The 18004-nt window shown below is 37.7% G+C and overlaps 1 protein-coding gene across 4 annotated transcripts in view; it reads left to right on the top strand.

The window, feature by feature from the left end:
* The window catches only part of LOC129767953 (sodium-dependent nutrient amino acid transporter 1), a 91453-nt gene that overhangs the window by 58921 nt on the left and 14528 nt on the right, over positions 1-18004 (top strand). The window contains exons 1-4 of one of the 4 annotated variants that reach the window (XM_055769273.1): positions 1847-1977; positions 2126-2315; positions 8486-8783; positions 8891-9131. In XM_055769273.1, coding sequence (XP_055625248.1) covers positions 2172-2315; positions 8486-8783; positions 8891-9131 — 683 coding nt within the window. In that variant the 5' untranslated portion in view covers positions 1847-1977; positions 2126-2171. Of the gene's footprint in view, positions 1-1846; positions 1978-2125; positions 2316-8485; positions 8784-8890; positions 9132-9308; positions 9538-18004 lie in introns of those variants that run through there. The other 3 variants (XM_055769272.1, XM_055769274.1, XM_055769275.1) reach the window with 3 other exon arrangements.

The following is an 18004-nucleotide window of genomic DNA, read 5'->3' on the forward strand; positions in this document are numbered from 1 at the left end:
CTTATTCTTATTCTTATTCTTATTCTTATTCTTATTCTTATTCTTATTCTTATTCTTATTCTTATTCTTATTCTTATTCTTATTCTTATTCTTATTCTTATTCTTATTCTTATTCTTATTCTTATTCTTATTCTTATTCTTATTCTTATTCTTATTCTTATTCTTATTCTTATTCTTATTCTTATTCTTATTCTTATTCTTATTCTTATTCTTATTCTTATTCTTATTCTTATTCTTATTCTTATTCTTATTCTTATTCTTATTCTTATTCTTATTCTTATTCTTATTCTTATTCTTATTCTTATTCTTATTCTTATTCTTATTCTTATTCTTATTCTTATTCTTATTCTTATTCTTATTCTTATTCTTATTCTTATTCTTATTCTTATTCTTATTCTTATTCTTATTCTTATTCTTATTCTTATTCTTATTCTTATTCTTATTCTTATTCTTATTCTTATTCTTATTCTTATTCTTATTCTTATTCTTATTCTTATTCTTATTCTTATTCTTATTAATCGCGTATGCCCAATTAAGAACAGTTTTTCCAAGGTGAGTCGCTAGTTCAGGGAGTGCAGTGTTTTTGCAATTTCAAAAATTGATTTTAAAATGCCTGATGGAGCAAAGAATGGTAAACAGATAAAATTGTCAAAAAACTTCTTGTTGGTAATTAGCACCATTATATGCCGGGTTATAATTCCATCTAGGACAGCAAGTGTTGACGGGAATTGCTAAATACAGAAATCATTGGAATATGATCACCACATCAGTTTTCCTCTAGGACCAAGTCAACTAGGAATAAAAGTTCTTTGAGAAGATGAAGAAATCAATGACTCAACAGAGGAATTATCAATTCTAATGTGATTACTCTTGTTAGATGTAATGAGGTCATTTTCATCCATAAATTGTTCTAACAAAATACCACAATGACTAATGGAGAAACCACTCTAATAGATAGAGTAACCATAATCAAAATGAATAATTAATTCAAATAGTTGATTTACAGCTAAACTTTTGGAATTGTGAATCGAATTTGGAAGATTCTCTCCAACAGCTACTTAGAAACTTTGAGATGGTGTTCTCCAGTAAAGTTTAGCTAGTTAGAACAAACTCCTTATAGATAGCTGAGATAAACCAGCCAAGGAGGCTACAATTCTCAAAAATGAAGAACGAAATAACCCATAAAGATTGTATTTTGATATTATCTGTGTCTCGAAATTTGATTGACATACTGAGTAACTACGAGTTGTAAACTACGACAAATGTGATAAAAATGTATGAATTTCTATGAAAAATCGAGTCATCGTGCACGATTGCCACAGTGTCGTAACAGCTGTAAACGTGATGATCCGAGAAGCAAATGTGACCAAAGTACAACATAATTAATTAAATGTTGGATTTGTTGTGCATTTCAGAGAATAAACGAATTTTATAACAGCCACGCATGATTATCTGCAACACTTTCGCGGAGATTAAAATATAATAACTAAACAATCAAAGCTTGTTAAAAGTTAACACGTTCCAAATCACACTTCCAATTAAACAAATTCCATTTCACGCGGGGTACTACATCAGCTGTGCAAACTTACGTCTCTTTCTCTCATAACATCGCACGCGAACAGATCACCAATCATCATTGACATTGAGAATATCAAAACCGCTCCGCACCGAAACATGCGGGAGAGACCATACGCCGCCAAAGTGTCAATCGAACGCATGTACTACCTCAAAAGTGAAACCTGTTCAACCTGCTCGATGTATTAGCGTGCCTCCGAGCAGTGATTGGTATTCGGTCGTTACCCGTACCCCAAACGAGAATTCCCATTTGTCGTTCTACGCGAATGCATTGTTTTGCAGCAAGCTTCCTGCAATCTTTGCCGTAGGACTAAAGTACCGTGAAGCTGGAACGAACGACGTCATGATCGTTGGAACGTAGTTGAACGCGGCAGTAGAACAACTCGTACATAATTAAAATAGGTGCGACAGGTAGTAACAGTGCGTACAACCGGTACTTCGAATCATGAGGGCTGAACGTGGGGACTAGTCATTAGCAATTATAATCACCGGTACTCTACTCTATTTGTTCATTCACGGAAAACTTGTTTTTTTTTTTGTTTCGTTACAGATTGTAAGGAACGAATCGATTGGCGCGCACTGCGGTGCAACGCGAAATGCAAGGACACGAGAATAACGGCTTCGTGAGCGATGGGCCCTCCATACCTGGGCAGTTCCGATGGAGCACAGTGATCGATTATGGCGCAACGGATGACGTTCCCGGAATCCGAGATCGGAAGCATTCGAAAAGCGGAGATTCGGTGAGTATACTTTGTCGCAATGATCTCAACAATTAGGAAAATATATTGCGCTGCTCGAAAAGTAATTTCCGAGTTTTTTTTCATTACGAATAAAATACTTTTTTTTAAAGCTAGAATAAACACATAAAGATGGAAAGTACATCATTTTAAAGCATAAACTTTCATGTTTTTGAATATTTTACGAAAAAATTTTTTATCTTGGTGTGTGTAGATGTAACAGTTCGGCTGAAAAGTTCATAAAGTTGACGTCTAGATGGCGGCTCCTGCAAAAGGCTTCTGAAATAAATTATTTATTATTCAATGGCTAAAATACTTATTATTAAAGAAATCAATACTTATTATTAAAGAAATTTGTTTTGAATATGTACAGTTAGGAGCTAATCAAGTGCTTTGATAATAAAATTTAATATAATAATATTCAAAAAATGGAATTAATCGATTTGGCAAGTGAAGCATCCAAATATCATTGGCAACCCTTTAGAATTGACCAATCAGCAGCTGGTCCGAGTTTGACAGAAAAATACATCGTAATGGACGACGAGACTTACATTAAAGGGAACGCCAAGCAGATCCCCGGCCACCTAGAGGTGAATGAACTGCAATGTTTAAAGCCTCTCAAAAACAAAGAATGGAATGGAATCCCCGGCCTGGAGTTTTTCATCGGTAAGACCAGCCTGGATATTCCGGAGATGGAGTGGTATAGGAGAAGTGTGTAATACGCACCCCCTAAGCGAGAACGGATTTATCTTGACCGTGCTCTTAAAATTTAAGGTAACAACTACGTCATTACGTAGATTAGGTAACCCTCAGTCATCTGTAATCGTTCTTTATTTTAGATACTAAATAACAAAAGTGCCACGAATTTTATTTTGTAAGGCGCCCGAATTCTGAATTTCCAATCATACGGTGTTAAATGGCCCAGCAGAAGTATAATATGCCCATGAGTTGTTTCTCTCAGAGACTATAAAGCTCAGTGAAACAGCTTGTATGAATGAGAGATTCCATCAATCTATTTCCCTCATGCCCACCAGCGAAGAGAAGAAACCGTTCCTCCGGTGAGCATGTTCTACCAGTATTCGTGCATTGATTCTCCAGTCCGCGCTCTTGTTTTCCTGCATTCTCTGAGCACATAATAGAGATGCCAGATGTGAAGACATGTTTTCGTTTTGAAGACATTTAATTTTGTGAACACATACTGAGGTCATTTCAAAGTATGTGAAAACAATTGTTTGTGTGATTCACCGAACATGATTTAGAAATATCGTGATGGTTTGCTCATTTTTGTTCATTATGATTACATTTGAAGACAATTATTCGTGCATGCAGAGATATTTGAAAACATCATCTGGCATCCCTCACATACAAGCTATTTCTCCCGTGAGAACGTTTACGGCCGAAAGCGAGTAAATTGCTCCGATCGAGGGTATGCCATACTGCCCGATGGTAAACTGATGCGGAAAATATCAAATTGAGAAGGAAATGAATCCATTCTTACCCTTTTTTTCATCTGAGATATTCACTGGGAACTCGACTCAATAAATATGACCCACAGTTATCGCCTCTGAACCGGTTTCAAGCAACAAAAACCTTATAGAAATGATGTAGAAAATTTCATCGGAAATCGCTTCGAAAGGAAATTATTTTTCATATTACAAAATGGAAATTGTTACAAATGTAAAACTAGCATGGTAGGATTCTATCATTGACTAGCACGATTGCCTATATCCATTGCATTTCTATTCTTGGTGGTTTACACGAAAATCAGGCGGGTCAAATTGCCCGGCAGGCACGTTTTAGACACATCGCCAACGATGTTGTCTTTGTGCCGAAGGAGACAAATCCGCCAACCTCGCCAGAACTTCGTCCAATAGAAAAATTCAAGCTTTATTGGGCTAGTTCAGGAATACAGGGAACGCATTATAAAAACGAGCACGATTCGAGGAAAGTCACAGGAGGGTTGTGTCCGAGACACGACCGAATAGTTCACGTAGGATTCCGTTAGGCTATCTGTTGATCTTAGATATGTTTGAAGAATAACATCGTTAAACTCTTTGATAATGATTTTGTGGTCTTGAAATGGGCCTTTTTGTTTGGTTATTGGGTATTGTTTGTTCACTTCACCAGTGTTTACCGGATGATGATGACAGAAGGATAGTAAACAGTCGTTTGATGGTGCATATCAGATAGAAGATGCCGAAGTGGCATGAAATATGATAAAAACCGCCCCTTGTGATCCTAGACGAGATGCCTCCTGTGGTATGTATGGATGAAATAAATAAAAAAAAAAAAAGCTCACCGATATAATATAAGATAACTATCAATACCGAACACAATTATCAATTTTTATCGTCAGTAAACACATGTTACTTTAATATAGAAAGAACATATTTAAAATGAAAAAGGTGATTTTCTTTTATAATTTTTACTTTCTGAGTGTTTTTACAACCCAATGCGAATTTTAATTGTACTAACAACACCTAATAGTATATTAAGCACATGGGAAATCAATTTTCGAATATTTCTTCACTTTTCCAATTTTTCTCGCCGTATGAACTTTCCTTAGGTGAAAATGAACACAGCAAAACAGACAGCTTAAACCGAACGACCCGTTCTCGAGCGGGAACAAACCTTGGTTTTTATTTACGAAAATTGAAATAAATCGCTTCATATATCAAGTAATTTTTTACACAACTGCTACCATATACAATTCTACACTTACACATTCACACTTCAATTTTTCACAATACACGATCGGTCATTGATATGAAATTTCACGAAGCAATCAACATTAAACTTCCAAGTTTAAATGTTATTTGGTAGAATTAATCGTATCACTCACCTTACTTGCAATATAAAAATGCCCCCGACTTGCATATATTTGCAATGTCGATTTCCCCCGGGCACCTTTGATGTCTCTGTTAGGGAACACATTTCGATGGGAACAAAAGCTTCCCCTACTTTCATGTATTTGCAATGCCGATATCCCCCAGGCAGCTTGGATTTGATGTCTCTGTTAGGGAACCGCCGCATGTCTCGTCAATTTCGACCAATCAGAAGTGGGTATTTCCGTTAGGATAATACTTTTTTCAATTCTTCGATAGTTAGTTTCACGACATATATTTTTTTATTCAATACTAGCTGACCCGACGAACTTCGTCCCGTCCAAAATTAATTTTTTGATTTGAATAGATTCAAACATCCACGTTTTCTTACTAAATGAATGTTAGTGAGTCCAATCACTGAACTCTTCATTGATTGATTACCCTTTGACCCTTTACAATTTCCTTTTACTATAAAAAGTCTAGTACTTTTACAAAAATTCGTCCTTATAATATAAAATTATTTTCATACACAATTCTCGTTCAAGATTCTTCAAGCATTTGGAAATAACATGTTTCTCCGTTGCATGGAATACATGTTTGATACAGAGAATATTACAAAATAAAGACTGCTCAAATCGGACCTTTGCTTCCACACCAACACATTTGGCACACATTCGTCCTTTGCTGGGCACACCCACACATTGGCCTCCCATTTTTGTCTATATAGGTAGAAGATATAGGAATGCGTTATTCCGTCTGAAAATCCTTTTCCACTTTCGAACAAAAATCAATTTCGTTAGCGCCAAATGGACTAACAACGCTTAGATAATTGTAGAACATATGGGAATTCAATTTTCCGAGTTTTCCGACCTTCCTTCAGAGTTTTCCGAAAATTTTCCGATTTTTCTCTCCACTATATTTATCTATGGGAAGAGACGAATACAACAAAATAAAGAAGGCTTAAATCGGACCATCCCTTCTTCGGGTTTTCCGCTTACCAACAGATTTTGCCTTACATTTTTATTTATATAGATATAAGATATGGAAATGCGTTATTTCGCCTGAAAATCCATTTCCACTTACGAACAAAGATCAATTTCGATAGCGCAAACATCGAATGGACTAACAACGCTTATTATGATGTAATTTTCGAACTTGTGAGAATTCAATTTTCCGAATTTTCCGACCTTCCTTCAGAGTTTTCCGAAAATTTTCCGATTTTTCTCTCCACTATATTGATCTACGGGAAGAGACGAATACAACAAAATAAAGAAGGCTAAAATCGGACCATCCCTTCTTCGGGTCTTCCGCTTACCAACAGATTTTGCCTTTGCAGTACGTTTGGTTAGCCCAATGCTAATTCATCTGGAATAGTAGCATTCTCGGTGAAATAATGTTTGTTTGCAGCCTATATTTCACGTCACACACACTGACACTGTGGGCCATGACAATATTCCCATGGTAGCGTTGAAATAATGATTTTCTTAAGTAATGATTTTCTATGGAATTGCAGCCATCTTACTTACGAACTCCACCATCTACATCACCTTTATTCCTACATATTCACTGGATGTCTAATTTGTTAAACAGAACGAATTATTGCACACAAATTTGTGTTGCATACAACATTCACGAGAACCAAGCTGAAAAAAAGAATGCATAATACATTGCATTCGCTCGCAAAACATGTCCCTTTCATTCGATAAATTGTGCACTTGTTTCACTTTTTTCACTGTAGATATCACAGGTGAAAAAATCTGCAGAAATTTGCCGTCTAATTGTATATATCATTACATATATCGTGGGAACGATTTTGCGTAAAATGCATTATAAATCTCACATTTTTCGAATTGTGTGAAAATAAAAGACGTTGTTCTACGTCAAATTGGAATCTGCATGCAATTCTACATGAAGATCTATAAATGACGTTTTATCGTAGGACTAACTGTTCTCGAGATATAACAAATTGAATATAATAAAAATCATGTTCGCGAAATATTAGAAAATACATACTGTTGCTGCACATTACGACTTACGGCTCCGACATCGTATGGAAATTGCAATTGAAAGAAAGATCAATGATTTTGGATACGCACTTTTAAAAAAAACAGTCGTAATTAAAATTGCGCATATGATAAGGGAAATTCCGAATTTCGGTAGCTTCCATTATATGTACCAAGTTTCAATAAAATCGAAGAGGATCGCATCAAAATTTTCTTTCCTTGGTTGATTTAGCGTGGAATTGCTGTGCTGCCTTTCGCTGTGGTAGGTTACGCAAATAATCTTGTACAACAAGATATTGGATTTGTAAATTAATTGCCCTTCACCCATCATCCTTCCCAATATAACATTATTTGTATAAGCGATTTTATCCTAATAGCACCTTGATGAATTCACCAAACTAATATAAACAATAACAAAATGTCACCGGAATATCAAAAAAACTAACAAACGAGGGGCTGGTCAAAGCGGTTTGATCTCGAGTTCTATTTTTGTACTGTTTTTTTTATTCAATTTTTGTCATACTTGTTTTGAGTGTTTTGTTATTTGAATTAGAGAACTAAAACCGCTCAACACATACTTATCAAAGCCTTGTCAGTGTTTTAGGAACTATTTTGTGGTTACGCATAGAGGGCGATAGTTTATTCCGATCACTGTCTATTTATTTTCCAAAGGTCAATCGAACGTTTCATGTTCCTTCAATGATTCATGTATGTTGTTTCCCTCTTTTATGAATGTATTAACTTCTACTATCTCTTGTTTTATTGCAGTATGACAAGATACACAAAAGTAGAAATAACAAAAGCACTCGTCGTGCATTATAAATAGCTTAAATTTGCTGTTCGAATAGTCTCAACAAAAACTAAAACGTTTTGAACGTTCCTCATAATTCCGCTAAAACTGTTGATCAGTATACTCGTACAATTTTTTACCGAGGTCGCAACAACTAAATGGTTAAAAATACCTAATTCAAAGCCCTTTCGAACCCATCAAAACAGTGCAATAAATCACAATCTTGTTGAAGGTAAGCGAAATCACATATTCGCATCCCAGCCTGATAGCAGATAGACGCACAGCGGGCATGCGACAATTACAGCTATTAAAGCGTCAGACAATTTACTGTAACTATCGACAGTGGTATATCACTGCCATATAGCAAAGCCCAAACAACACGTTGTTGAAGGTAGATGACATAGAAAAATGGTCACACTATGAGCGAGCCATTATTTGCATGGAGTGATTTACGATCGAAATATTCGCGCCATCAAACTGCGCCGATATGATTCACGCGCTCAAAGAAACTGCAAATGAAAAACAACAAATTTCGCTTTTATCTTTCCGTTTCAGGTTGTCACCCAAACAGTAACCAGCAGTTCCACCTCCTCGCTGGAAAACACCCCCGGACGAGACCAATGGGGCAAAGGAATTGAGTTCCTGATGTCCTGCATCGCCATGTCAGTTGGCCTGGGGAATGTGTGGCGTTTCCCATTCATCGCGCTGGAAAATGGAGGCGGCGCCTTTGTGATACCATACATCATCGTTCTTCTGCTGGTTGGTAAACCGGTGTACTATCTCGAGATGATCATCGGACAGTTCTCCAGTCGGGGAAGCGTCAAAGTGTACGATTGTGCCCCTATCATGAGAGGTAATTGATAGATATAACTTCATGAGCACTCGAGCTACCTCTTGGGGTTTGGTTTGTAAATTTTGTAAATGTCTTTCCCCCCTCTATATTGCAATCACCCGACGAAGGCGTCGGATATGGGCAGGTCATCTCGATAGCGATTGTCGCGACCTACTACTCGTCCCTGATGGCGACCACTTTGAAGTTTCTCTTTGACTCCTTCCAAAGTGTTCTCCCGTGGGCAACGTGCGACGAAAGCTGGGCAGCATCCTGTATCCCAGCAGGGGGTGTTGACAGTCTCACGAACACCACCTTCTCCCCAAATACCACTCATGTCAAACCAAGTTCCTCAGCCGAGTTGTATTATAAGTAAGTGAAGAGAAAAATGATCTTCCTTAACCGGGGCAAAAACAAAATCGGTGAAATCGTAACAAGGGTTGTTTTTTTCTTTCTTGGGGATATCTGATTGCACAACAAGTAGTTACTAACAATAGTAGGATATTCACACGCTTTTTTCTTCACCATATCGGAAAAAAAAATCTAAAGGTGTCGGTTTCGGACAGCTCTTCTCAATAATCTCACTGATCACCTACTACTCCTCGTTGATGGCACTAATTGCGAGCTATATGTTCGACTCGTTCGCGAGTCCGCTACCCTGGGCTCACTGTAGACCGGAGTGGGGCTCGAGCTGTGTGGATGCGGCCGCTCGGCAGCTGAGCGGTTCCAGCGACAACGTCACGGTAACCAAAATAACCAGTTCGGAAATGTATTTTAAGTAAGTAGGTGAAATGGGTATTTTTTGTACAAAATAATTGTGAGGTGTTTGTTTGGATGTTGGGTAATGTTTTTTTTGTTTGATTTTATATTTATAACATTGTTGCCAATTATTACTGATCATTGAGCTACTCGATGTTCACCATTAACAGTGTTTTCATCGTGACGATTCAGTTTCATCACATTCCATTCATTTTACTTTCGGTTTCATCACGAACAACGATTTGCTAGGTCATGATTTTTTTGAACCCGATAAAAAGTCTATAACCAACTGGAAGTAAAACAAGTCTGTATCAATCATACAGTGTAAAACATGACGCAGAAAATAATGGGTGTTTTTGTTGATGTATAGAATTTTAGTTATAAAACACTTTTTGATAGGTACGACATTTATACAGACATCATTTGTTTTGTGTTTAGTTTGATTTGCCATTTTATCATGAACTAGCTGACCCGGCAAACTTCGTCCCGCCAAAAATTTGTTTTTTGTTATCAATACCTTCAAACATTCACGTTTTCTTACTATGAGCAAGTTCATGGGCCCAATCGCAGAACTGTTCATTGATTGATCTTCTATTCGTCTCCGTTGAATTTACTTTTTACTATAAAATTCCTAGCATTTCTTACAAAACTCATCATTATAATATCAGATTATTTTCAACACAATTCTCGTTCAAGATTTTTCAACCGCTTGCAATAAACACGTTTCCCCGTTACATGGAATGAATGCTTTATACAGAAAATATGATAGAATGAAGACAGCCCTAAATCGGACAACTCCTTCCTCGAGTTCTGCTCTTATCATCACATCTGGCGATCCTTTTTTTTAGGTATAGATAGAAGAAGATATAGAAGTGCGTTTCATCACATTAAAATCCATTTCCAGTTTTGCACCAAGATCAATTACGTTAGCACAAACATCAAATGGATTAACAGCCTTTGTCACTATGTACTTGTAGATCATATGTCAATTTAATTTTCCGAATTTTCCCTTTTTCCTTCAGAGTTTTCCGAAAATTTCCAATCGTCATGTTTGGCTGAAATATTTTTGGTTGAACTATGTGTAATATTTTTATGGGACCCCCTCTCCATTCCAGAGGAGGGAGGGGTGTCATATCATAATAGAAACATTTCTCATACTCAAAAACCCTCACATCTCAAATTGTGCTTGATTAGCTTTCGAGTTAGGCAGAAATTTGTGTTTCATTTGTATGACACCCCACCCTCAGAGAGTGGGAGGAGTGTCTAACCACCATAGAAATATTTATTGCATCCTGAAACCTCCACATGCCAAATTTGGTTTCGTTTGATTGATTAATTCTCGAGTAATTTAGAAATTTGTGTTTCATTTGTATGGCAGCCCCCCTTAGAGAGGGAGGTGGAGAGTCTAACCATCATAGAAACATTTATTGCACCCTAAAACCTCCACATGCCAAATTTGGTTTCGTTTGCTTGATTAATTCTCGAGTAATGCAGAAATTTGTGTTTCATTTTTATGGCAGCCCCCCTTTAGAGAGGGGGGGTGGAGAGTCTAGCCATCATAGAAATATTTATTGCACCCTAAAACCTCCACATGCCAAATTTGGTTTCGTTTGATTGATTAATTCTCGAGTAATTCAGAAATTTGTGTTTCATTTGTTTGGCAGCCCCCCCTAAGAGAGAGGGGAGGAGTACCTAACCACCGTAAAAACATTTACTGCACCATAAAACCTTCACATGCCAAATTTGGTTTCGTTTGCTTGGTTAATTCTCGAGTAATGCAGAAATTTGTGTTTCATTTGTATGGCAGCCCCCCCTTAAATGGAGATAAGGAGTGTAACCATCATAGAAACATTAATTGCACCCTATAACATCAATATGCCCAATTTGGTTCCATTTGCTTGAATAATTCCCGAGTAATGCAGAAATTTGTGTTTCAATTGTATGGCAGCCCCCCCTTAGAGAGGTGGGTGGAGAGTCTTACCACCATAGTAACATTTATTGCACCCTAAAACCTCAATATGTCTAATTTGGTTTCATTTGCTTGATTAATTCCCGAGGAATGTAGAAATTTGTGTTTAACTTGTATGGCAGCACACCACCACCCCCCCCCCCTTAGAGAGGGGTGAGGGGCCTTAAACTATCACGAAAACCTTCCCCGGGCCCAAAAACCCCTACATACCAGTTTTCATGTTGATCGGTTCAGTAGTTTCCGAGTCCATAAGAATCAGACAGACAGACAGACAGACAGACAGAAAACCCTTTTTTATATATATAGATATACTGACACCTGATCAGCGCCTGAATATCATGAAAATTTATCACGAAATCCATGGTTTATTATCGTCGACATAAACATCTATCGGAGTAATTAATTCGAGCAACTTATTTGCGGTCCACTTTTACTCCACAGGATAACACGCATCGTCAGAGATGTCGTACAGTGCGTGACAATACTTGGTGTGCTCCATGAGCCATGATTAGTCCACTTCTCTTCAAAAGTAATGCCGGCTAGAACGTAACAGTCAATGCTGACCGCTACAGAGTAATGACAGTCGACTTTTTTGCCGTCAATGTTGATGAGCCGAGGATTCAACAAGACGGTGTTATACACAACACGTAGCTCAATTGATTTATTTAAAAAACTTCCAGCGAACGAATGAGATCATGTAAAAGATTCGCGGATTGGCCTTCAATATTATGCGAGTTAGCATCTCTTCCTCTGTCAAAGAAACACTGACGAGACTCAAACATCTTCCTCACCTGTATACACACAAGACGTAAAGATTACTATTTGTTCAAACCGTTGGAGCATGGGTAGTACACGCATTTTTGAAGAAAGCCAGTTCGTTTCATTGATAAATAGTTTATATTAGATAGTACCGTCCAATCGCCAAAAAAAATATTTCAGAAAAATAGTTCTTCTGTTTTTTTGGCAATTAGGCGGTACCATTTCGGTATACGTTGTATTACCATAATGTATCCTTTAAAAAATGGACTAATTTCGGCTGGCGATAAAAAAATAGAAAATATAAATCAATGGATCAAATTTTCCTTAAATCCTACTTGTACTTCTACAAAAAATCAACGACGCTCTAATCAGTTGTTTCGCAACAGCCTTGACGAAAACTGTGAAACAACAACGTCCAAACTTTGTTCGTACTGCCAGTTTCACCCCAGAACGCTAAGAAGTTGGACATCGTATGGCACTTCGTGTCCGCCGGATATAGGCGATCCGGCATTTAGAACATCCTCTTTCTTCAGGAGAATGGCAAGAGCGTCGAAAGGAAACCTGGCTCTGATCGTCCGACGGTGCTACGCAACCGTAAAGTACAGCACAAGCTGAAGCGGGAGACCGAGAGCAAAGTAGCCCCATCGTCCCGCGGCTTGGACCGGGAGATCGAAGCGACAGGCCAAACTATGAACAAGTACATGGCTTAAATTGACATTTTTATGCGGAAACGTCAGTCTAGGTCGGTCGTGTCTGAGCAGTAGGTGATACCTCAGAAAGAGCGGCTGATGATAAACGTTGTACCGAAATCCGCTAACACTCCCAAAGTTCCCCAGCTGCAAATTTTCTATCGATTTGACGCAGTGAGCAATATTTTTGCCTACATTCGGATGTTAGCTCACAATGTATGTAATGTATAAAATGCAGTTAAAGAACTGGCTGCTGATTTAGAGTTTTGAAAGATGTCAGATCATGATCTCTTAAGTAGTCGCGATCTTAATAATATTTTACACATATCCTTATAAGTAATTATGTTGTTATTTCACCCGCTTCCCTGTTTTCACTTATCAGTTCTCCATTCCTTCCCCTATAAATCAGCAGAACTTGACACCCGATGAGATCAATTTACTACAGCAGCTACACGAACTTTCTAAGAGAGTACTCATGGCCATAGGATACTTAATAATTAAGGACCGCACATTTTGGGGCAAACTTGTACGTTTCATTTGTTTGGATACCACGAATGAGATCGTTTCCTTCGGTGTGGATTAGACGAAGACGAGCCATCGGTCGGCCTTGTCAGATTTTTGGCAGACCAAGGATTTAACAATCAAATGTAGAAAACACGGGTTATTTCGTGATCCATCCGTAATAGACGGAACGCGAAACACGAGAAAACTCGCGAGCGGTCCGCAATGTGTTAATATACATCACCTGGCTATAATTTTTTTTTCTGTGTTATAGTGACTTTCAACCATTTTTGGCTGGTTTGTCACTCTTCTTTTCAATATTGGAAGCATGTCGAGGGTGAGAATTGAACTCGTGACCTTTAGCGTGAGAGGTACGGATGTTACCACTACGCCAGATCGCCTCCACAGAATCTATAAAGTTATTACAACCCTCTACAAACAATATTCCGGACAACGAGGCAACGTAAAAGAAAATGTTCTTTTTATCCATACTATATTTCGGTAGTTATTGATTTATTAGAATTAGGTTTATATCTATGTGAATATAACCTATTAAGGATTTTATTCAAAAATGCACTGATAAATGATGACTCCTTATCCTCTTCTGAATAATTAAATTAATTGAAGAAAAGGGTGGCAATGGCTCTAATGGTATTTTGTGCACATTTTTGAACATCGATATAAAAAAATCAAATAGTGTCAGAATGTGGTTCCAGATTCTACCTCATCCTACCCGTTAAAAGGATATAATTTAATATAAGAAACGGTTTTTCCAGGACCTCCATTTGGTTTTTGACCAACGAAAAAACTGAATTTAAATGCAATGTCTGCAAACAAACACAGCCCTACGTCAAGCTCCCTTCAGTGACCCTAGGCCCAGACCCATCAAATTTTATTTATTCCAAAAAATCTCCGAAATTAGTGTCTCTACACTAGAATACTCCCTCAAAGGTTTTTGTGGTCTTTATGCTGAGAAGAAAAACAAAATTTCAATTTTCAAAATTAATTATGAATTATTTTCATTCAATTGTTTAGAGATTTTTTTTATCGAAAATATATATTTTTATCAAGGCTCATATGGCGTCAGCCTGACGGGGCCGGGAGTTCAATATTTCGACAATGTTTGCTTACAACTATGTTAGTAATATGTTACCGATTACTCGCGGTTGGCTTGAGGTTAGTATTACAAGTTTTCTCATAATTGGGATGTTACAGTCTTCAATGCTCTGTACGTGTGCCCGACACGAGATACTTCCTATTGGGATGCAGCTGACCATTAAGTATGTACCCCATATCTAGCGTGGTGCGTCTTTCTCGACTCGAGGAATCCAGGAAAGAATGGTCACTAGCCGGTAGAATCATCAGCTCGTGTAGAGTTGCCATGAGCAGTACAATCCTCAACTCTTGGCGGATGATCAGTGGGCTGCACAACATTCGGCCCGTGTATTTGTAAAGAGTATGTGTAAAAGTTTATCGATCGGGTAGGAAGGATATGATACTGGGGTGCAACGGAGGAAACATCATTAAACGTTGACATCGGCGATTTAGAGTTTTGGAGATTTGGAGAAATGTCGATAGTCATATAAAACGAGTAGATGAATTGGAAAAAAGCCTTTCTTTGAAGATTCTTTGGTATCGATTCAATCGGTGAATCGATCTCTACGCCCGCCAGAAAATCGATTCGTCAAGATCGATCTTTTCATAAAGATCTCCCAATCCTAGTACAGGTCGGACTCGATTATATATAATCGCAATTTCACTTTCAACGTTAATTTTTGAATCCAATACATAATCGAATCACAAAAAAGCTATTTTTCTATTAATGTTTGACATTCATACATTAATGAAAAAATTGTTTTCTTGCGATTCGATTTTGTATAGGATTTGAAAATAGTTGTTGAAAAAAAATGGTCGACTATATATAATCGAGTTCGATCTGTACTAACACAACCGTGATGGTTAGGTATTGCAACAGAATAACGCATCTGTTCATGAAAACCGGACGGCATATTGGGCAGGGGCTTCAGATTCTGGAATAGCCTGATCAAACCCCAATCCAGAAATCAAGGAAGTGATCTTACGAAGAGTAAATGCCGCTAACAATAGGTTTGAGCGTGTGGTAGGCATTAAATAACTAGTTTTTGTAACGAAATAGTTTTTCTAATATGCCGCAGCTAGATCGAAAGCACGCCAAATGGATTGTTTTGAATTGACTGAAAACTAAGGATGTCTGACGAATTACAAACTTGTTGTAACTCATACAAAATTGTTGTTAAATTTATACAGGAGTGATAGTTTTCCATCTGGTTCTACATCTATAGAACGCCGGCGTTTCTTGACGTAGGACTGCGTCTTTGATTTCTATATAGGGGAGTAATATGTAAATGTAAAGAAAAATTAAGAGTTTTCAAATGCATATTACGCAGAATCGTTCTCACGATATATGTTATAATATACACTATTAGACAGAAAATTTATTGAGCATTTTTTTCACCTGAGACAACAACAGTGGAAATAGTAAAACAAGTGAGCAATTTATATTAGGCTGTCAAAAAAGTCCTGCGGTATTTTTTTTTAATTTTCATTTGTTCATAAAATTAGTTACAATCATCTGTTTTAATCAAATATGCGCCGTTTTGTTCGATGACTTTTTCCCAACGAGATGCCAACTTCATAATACCCCTGTTATAGAAGCTCGCTTCCTTATTGGCAAAAAACTCGGATAGCCAATTTTCACAGGCCTCTTTTGTGGCTAACTTCTGACTACCTAGCTCGTTCGCCATGGACAAAAACAAGTGGTAGTCACATGGTGCAAGGTCCGGACTATACGGTGGATGCAAAAGAACCTCCCATCCGAGCTCCCGGAGCTTCCGGCGCGTCACCAAAGAAGTGTGTGGCCTGACGTTGTCCTGATGGAAGACAATGCGGCCTCTGTTTATCAAAGATGGCCTCTTCTTCATGAGTGCTACCTTCAAGCGGTCCAGTTGTTGGCAGTACAGGTCCGAATTGAGCGTTTGGCCATAGGGAAGCAGCTCATAATAGATTATTCCTTGACAATCCCACCAAACACATAGCAGAACCTTTCTGGCCGTTAATGAGGGCTTGGCCACCGTCTGAGCCGCTTCAGCGGGCTTCGACCAAGACCGTTTGCGCTTCACGTTGTCGTAAGTGACCCACTTTTCATCGCCAGTCACCATCCGCTTCAGAAACGGGTCGATTTTGTTGCGATTCAGCAGCGATTCACATGCGTCGATACGGTCAAAGATGTTTTTTTGCGTCAACGTGTGTGGCACCCATACATCGAGCTTCTTTGTGAATCCAAGCTTCTTCAAATGGTTAATAACGGTTTGATGACTTATCCCCAGCTCTTGGCCGATGCTACGGCTGCTACTATGCCGGTCTTTCTCGGCTAATTCATCGATTTTGTCGCAATTTTCGACGACAGGCCTTCCGGAGCGTGGCGCATCTTCGACGACCTCTACACCAGAACGAAAACGTTGAAACCATCGTTGTGCGGTGGAAATGGAAAGTGTATCGGGTCCATAAACTGCACAAATTTTATTGGCAGCTGGAGATGCATTTTTGCCTTTGTCATAGTAGTACTGTAAAATATGTGGGAATTTCTCTTTATTTTGCTCCATATTTGCGACACTATAACTCACGAACGACTTAACCAAACAAAACACTGTCAAGGACTATATTATAGCGCGCAAAATACCTTTCCAACAAGCTATAGTATGACTCGATACAATGAATACAACTAGAACTACGCGCTTACAACGACACCTCGCCGAAATACCGCAGGACTTTTTTGACAGCCTAATAGAATAAAAGGTGTATGAATGCAAAGGTAAATCATATATTTTGCATTCTTTCTTTCAACTTGGTTCCCGTGAATGTTTTATGCAACACAAGATTGTGTACAATAATTCATTCTATTAAACAAATCTGACATCCAGTCAATGTGTAGGAATAGAGTGATGTAGATGGTGAAGTGGGTTTAGTAAGATGACTGCAATTCCATAGAAATTTATTCGGATTTATTTCCGAATACACTTCACGGTGGAAACGAAATGAAGTGTATCCGCGACGACAACGATATGGTGTCGACATCTGGATATTAAAAATTATCTTCAAATACAATTTTTGTAAGAGATTGTTTTACCAAATGAAAAAACAATGTTTTTCTTTCACATTGAACACTAATTTAATACGGAGAAGTTAATTTACATTCGTAATTTCTATTTGAAAGATGTTCGTTATGCCTGAAGCCCTATTATTATCTTTCACGCTTCACTAACTCGTAAAACGTAGTTCAATAAAAAACGGAAATAAAGTCCATAGTCTCCAAACAGACATTATTTCACTGAAAAAGCTATTACTCCCGATGACTTACAATACCATTGCCATCCATTAAAAATAAAATAGTTTTATGATTTCATGCGTATTTTGCCTGAAAATATCACTAAATCGTGAGTATTTTCAACATTTCTTGTTTTTTCTTCATATTCAATGTAATAATGACGATATATTTTTTTACCGATCAACAAATACTTCTTCTATCATTC

The sequence above is a fragment of the Toxorhynchites rutilus genome, chromosome 2 (assembly GCF_029784135.1).
Source record: "Toxorhynchites rutilus septentrionalis strain SRP chromosome 2, ASM2978413v1, whole genome shotgun sequence".
Classification (NCBI taxonomy): Eukaryota; Metazoa; Arthropoda; class Insecta; order Diptera; family Culicidae; genus Toxorhynchites; species Toxorhynchites rutilus.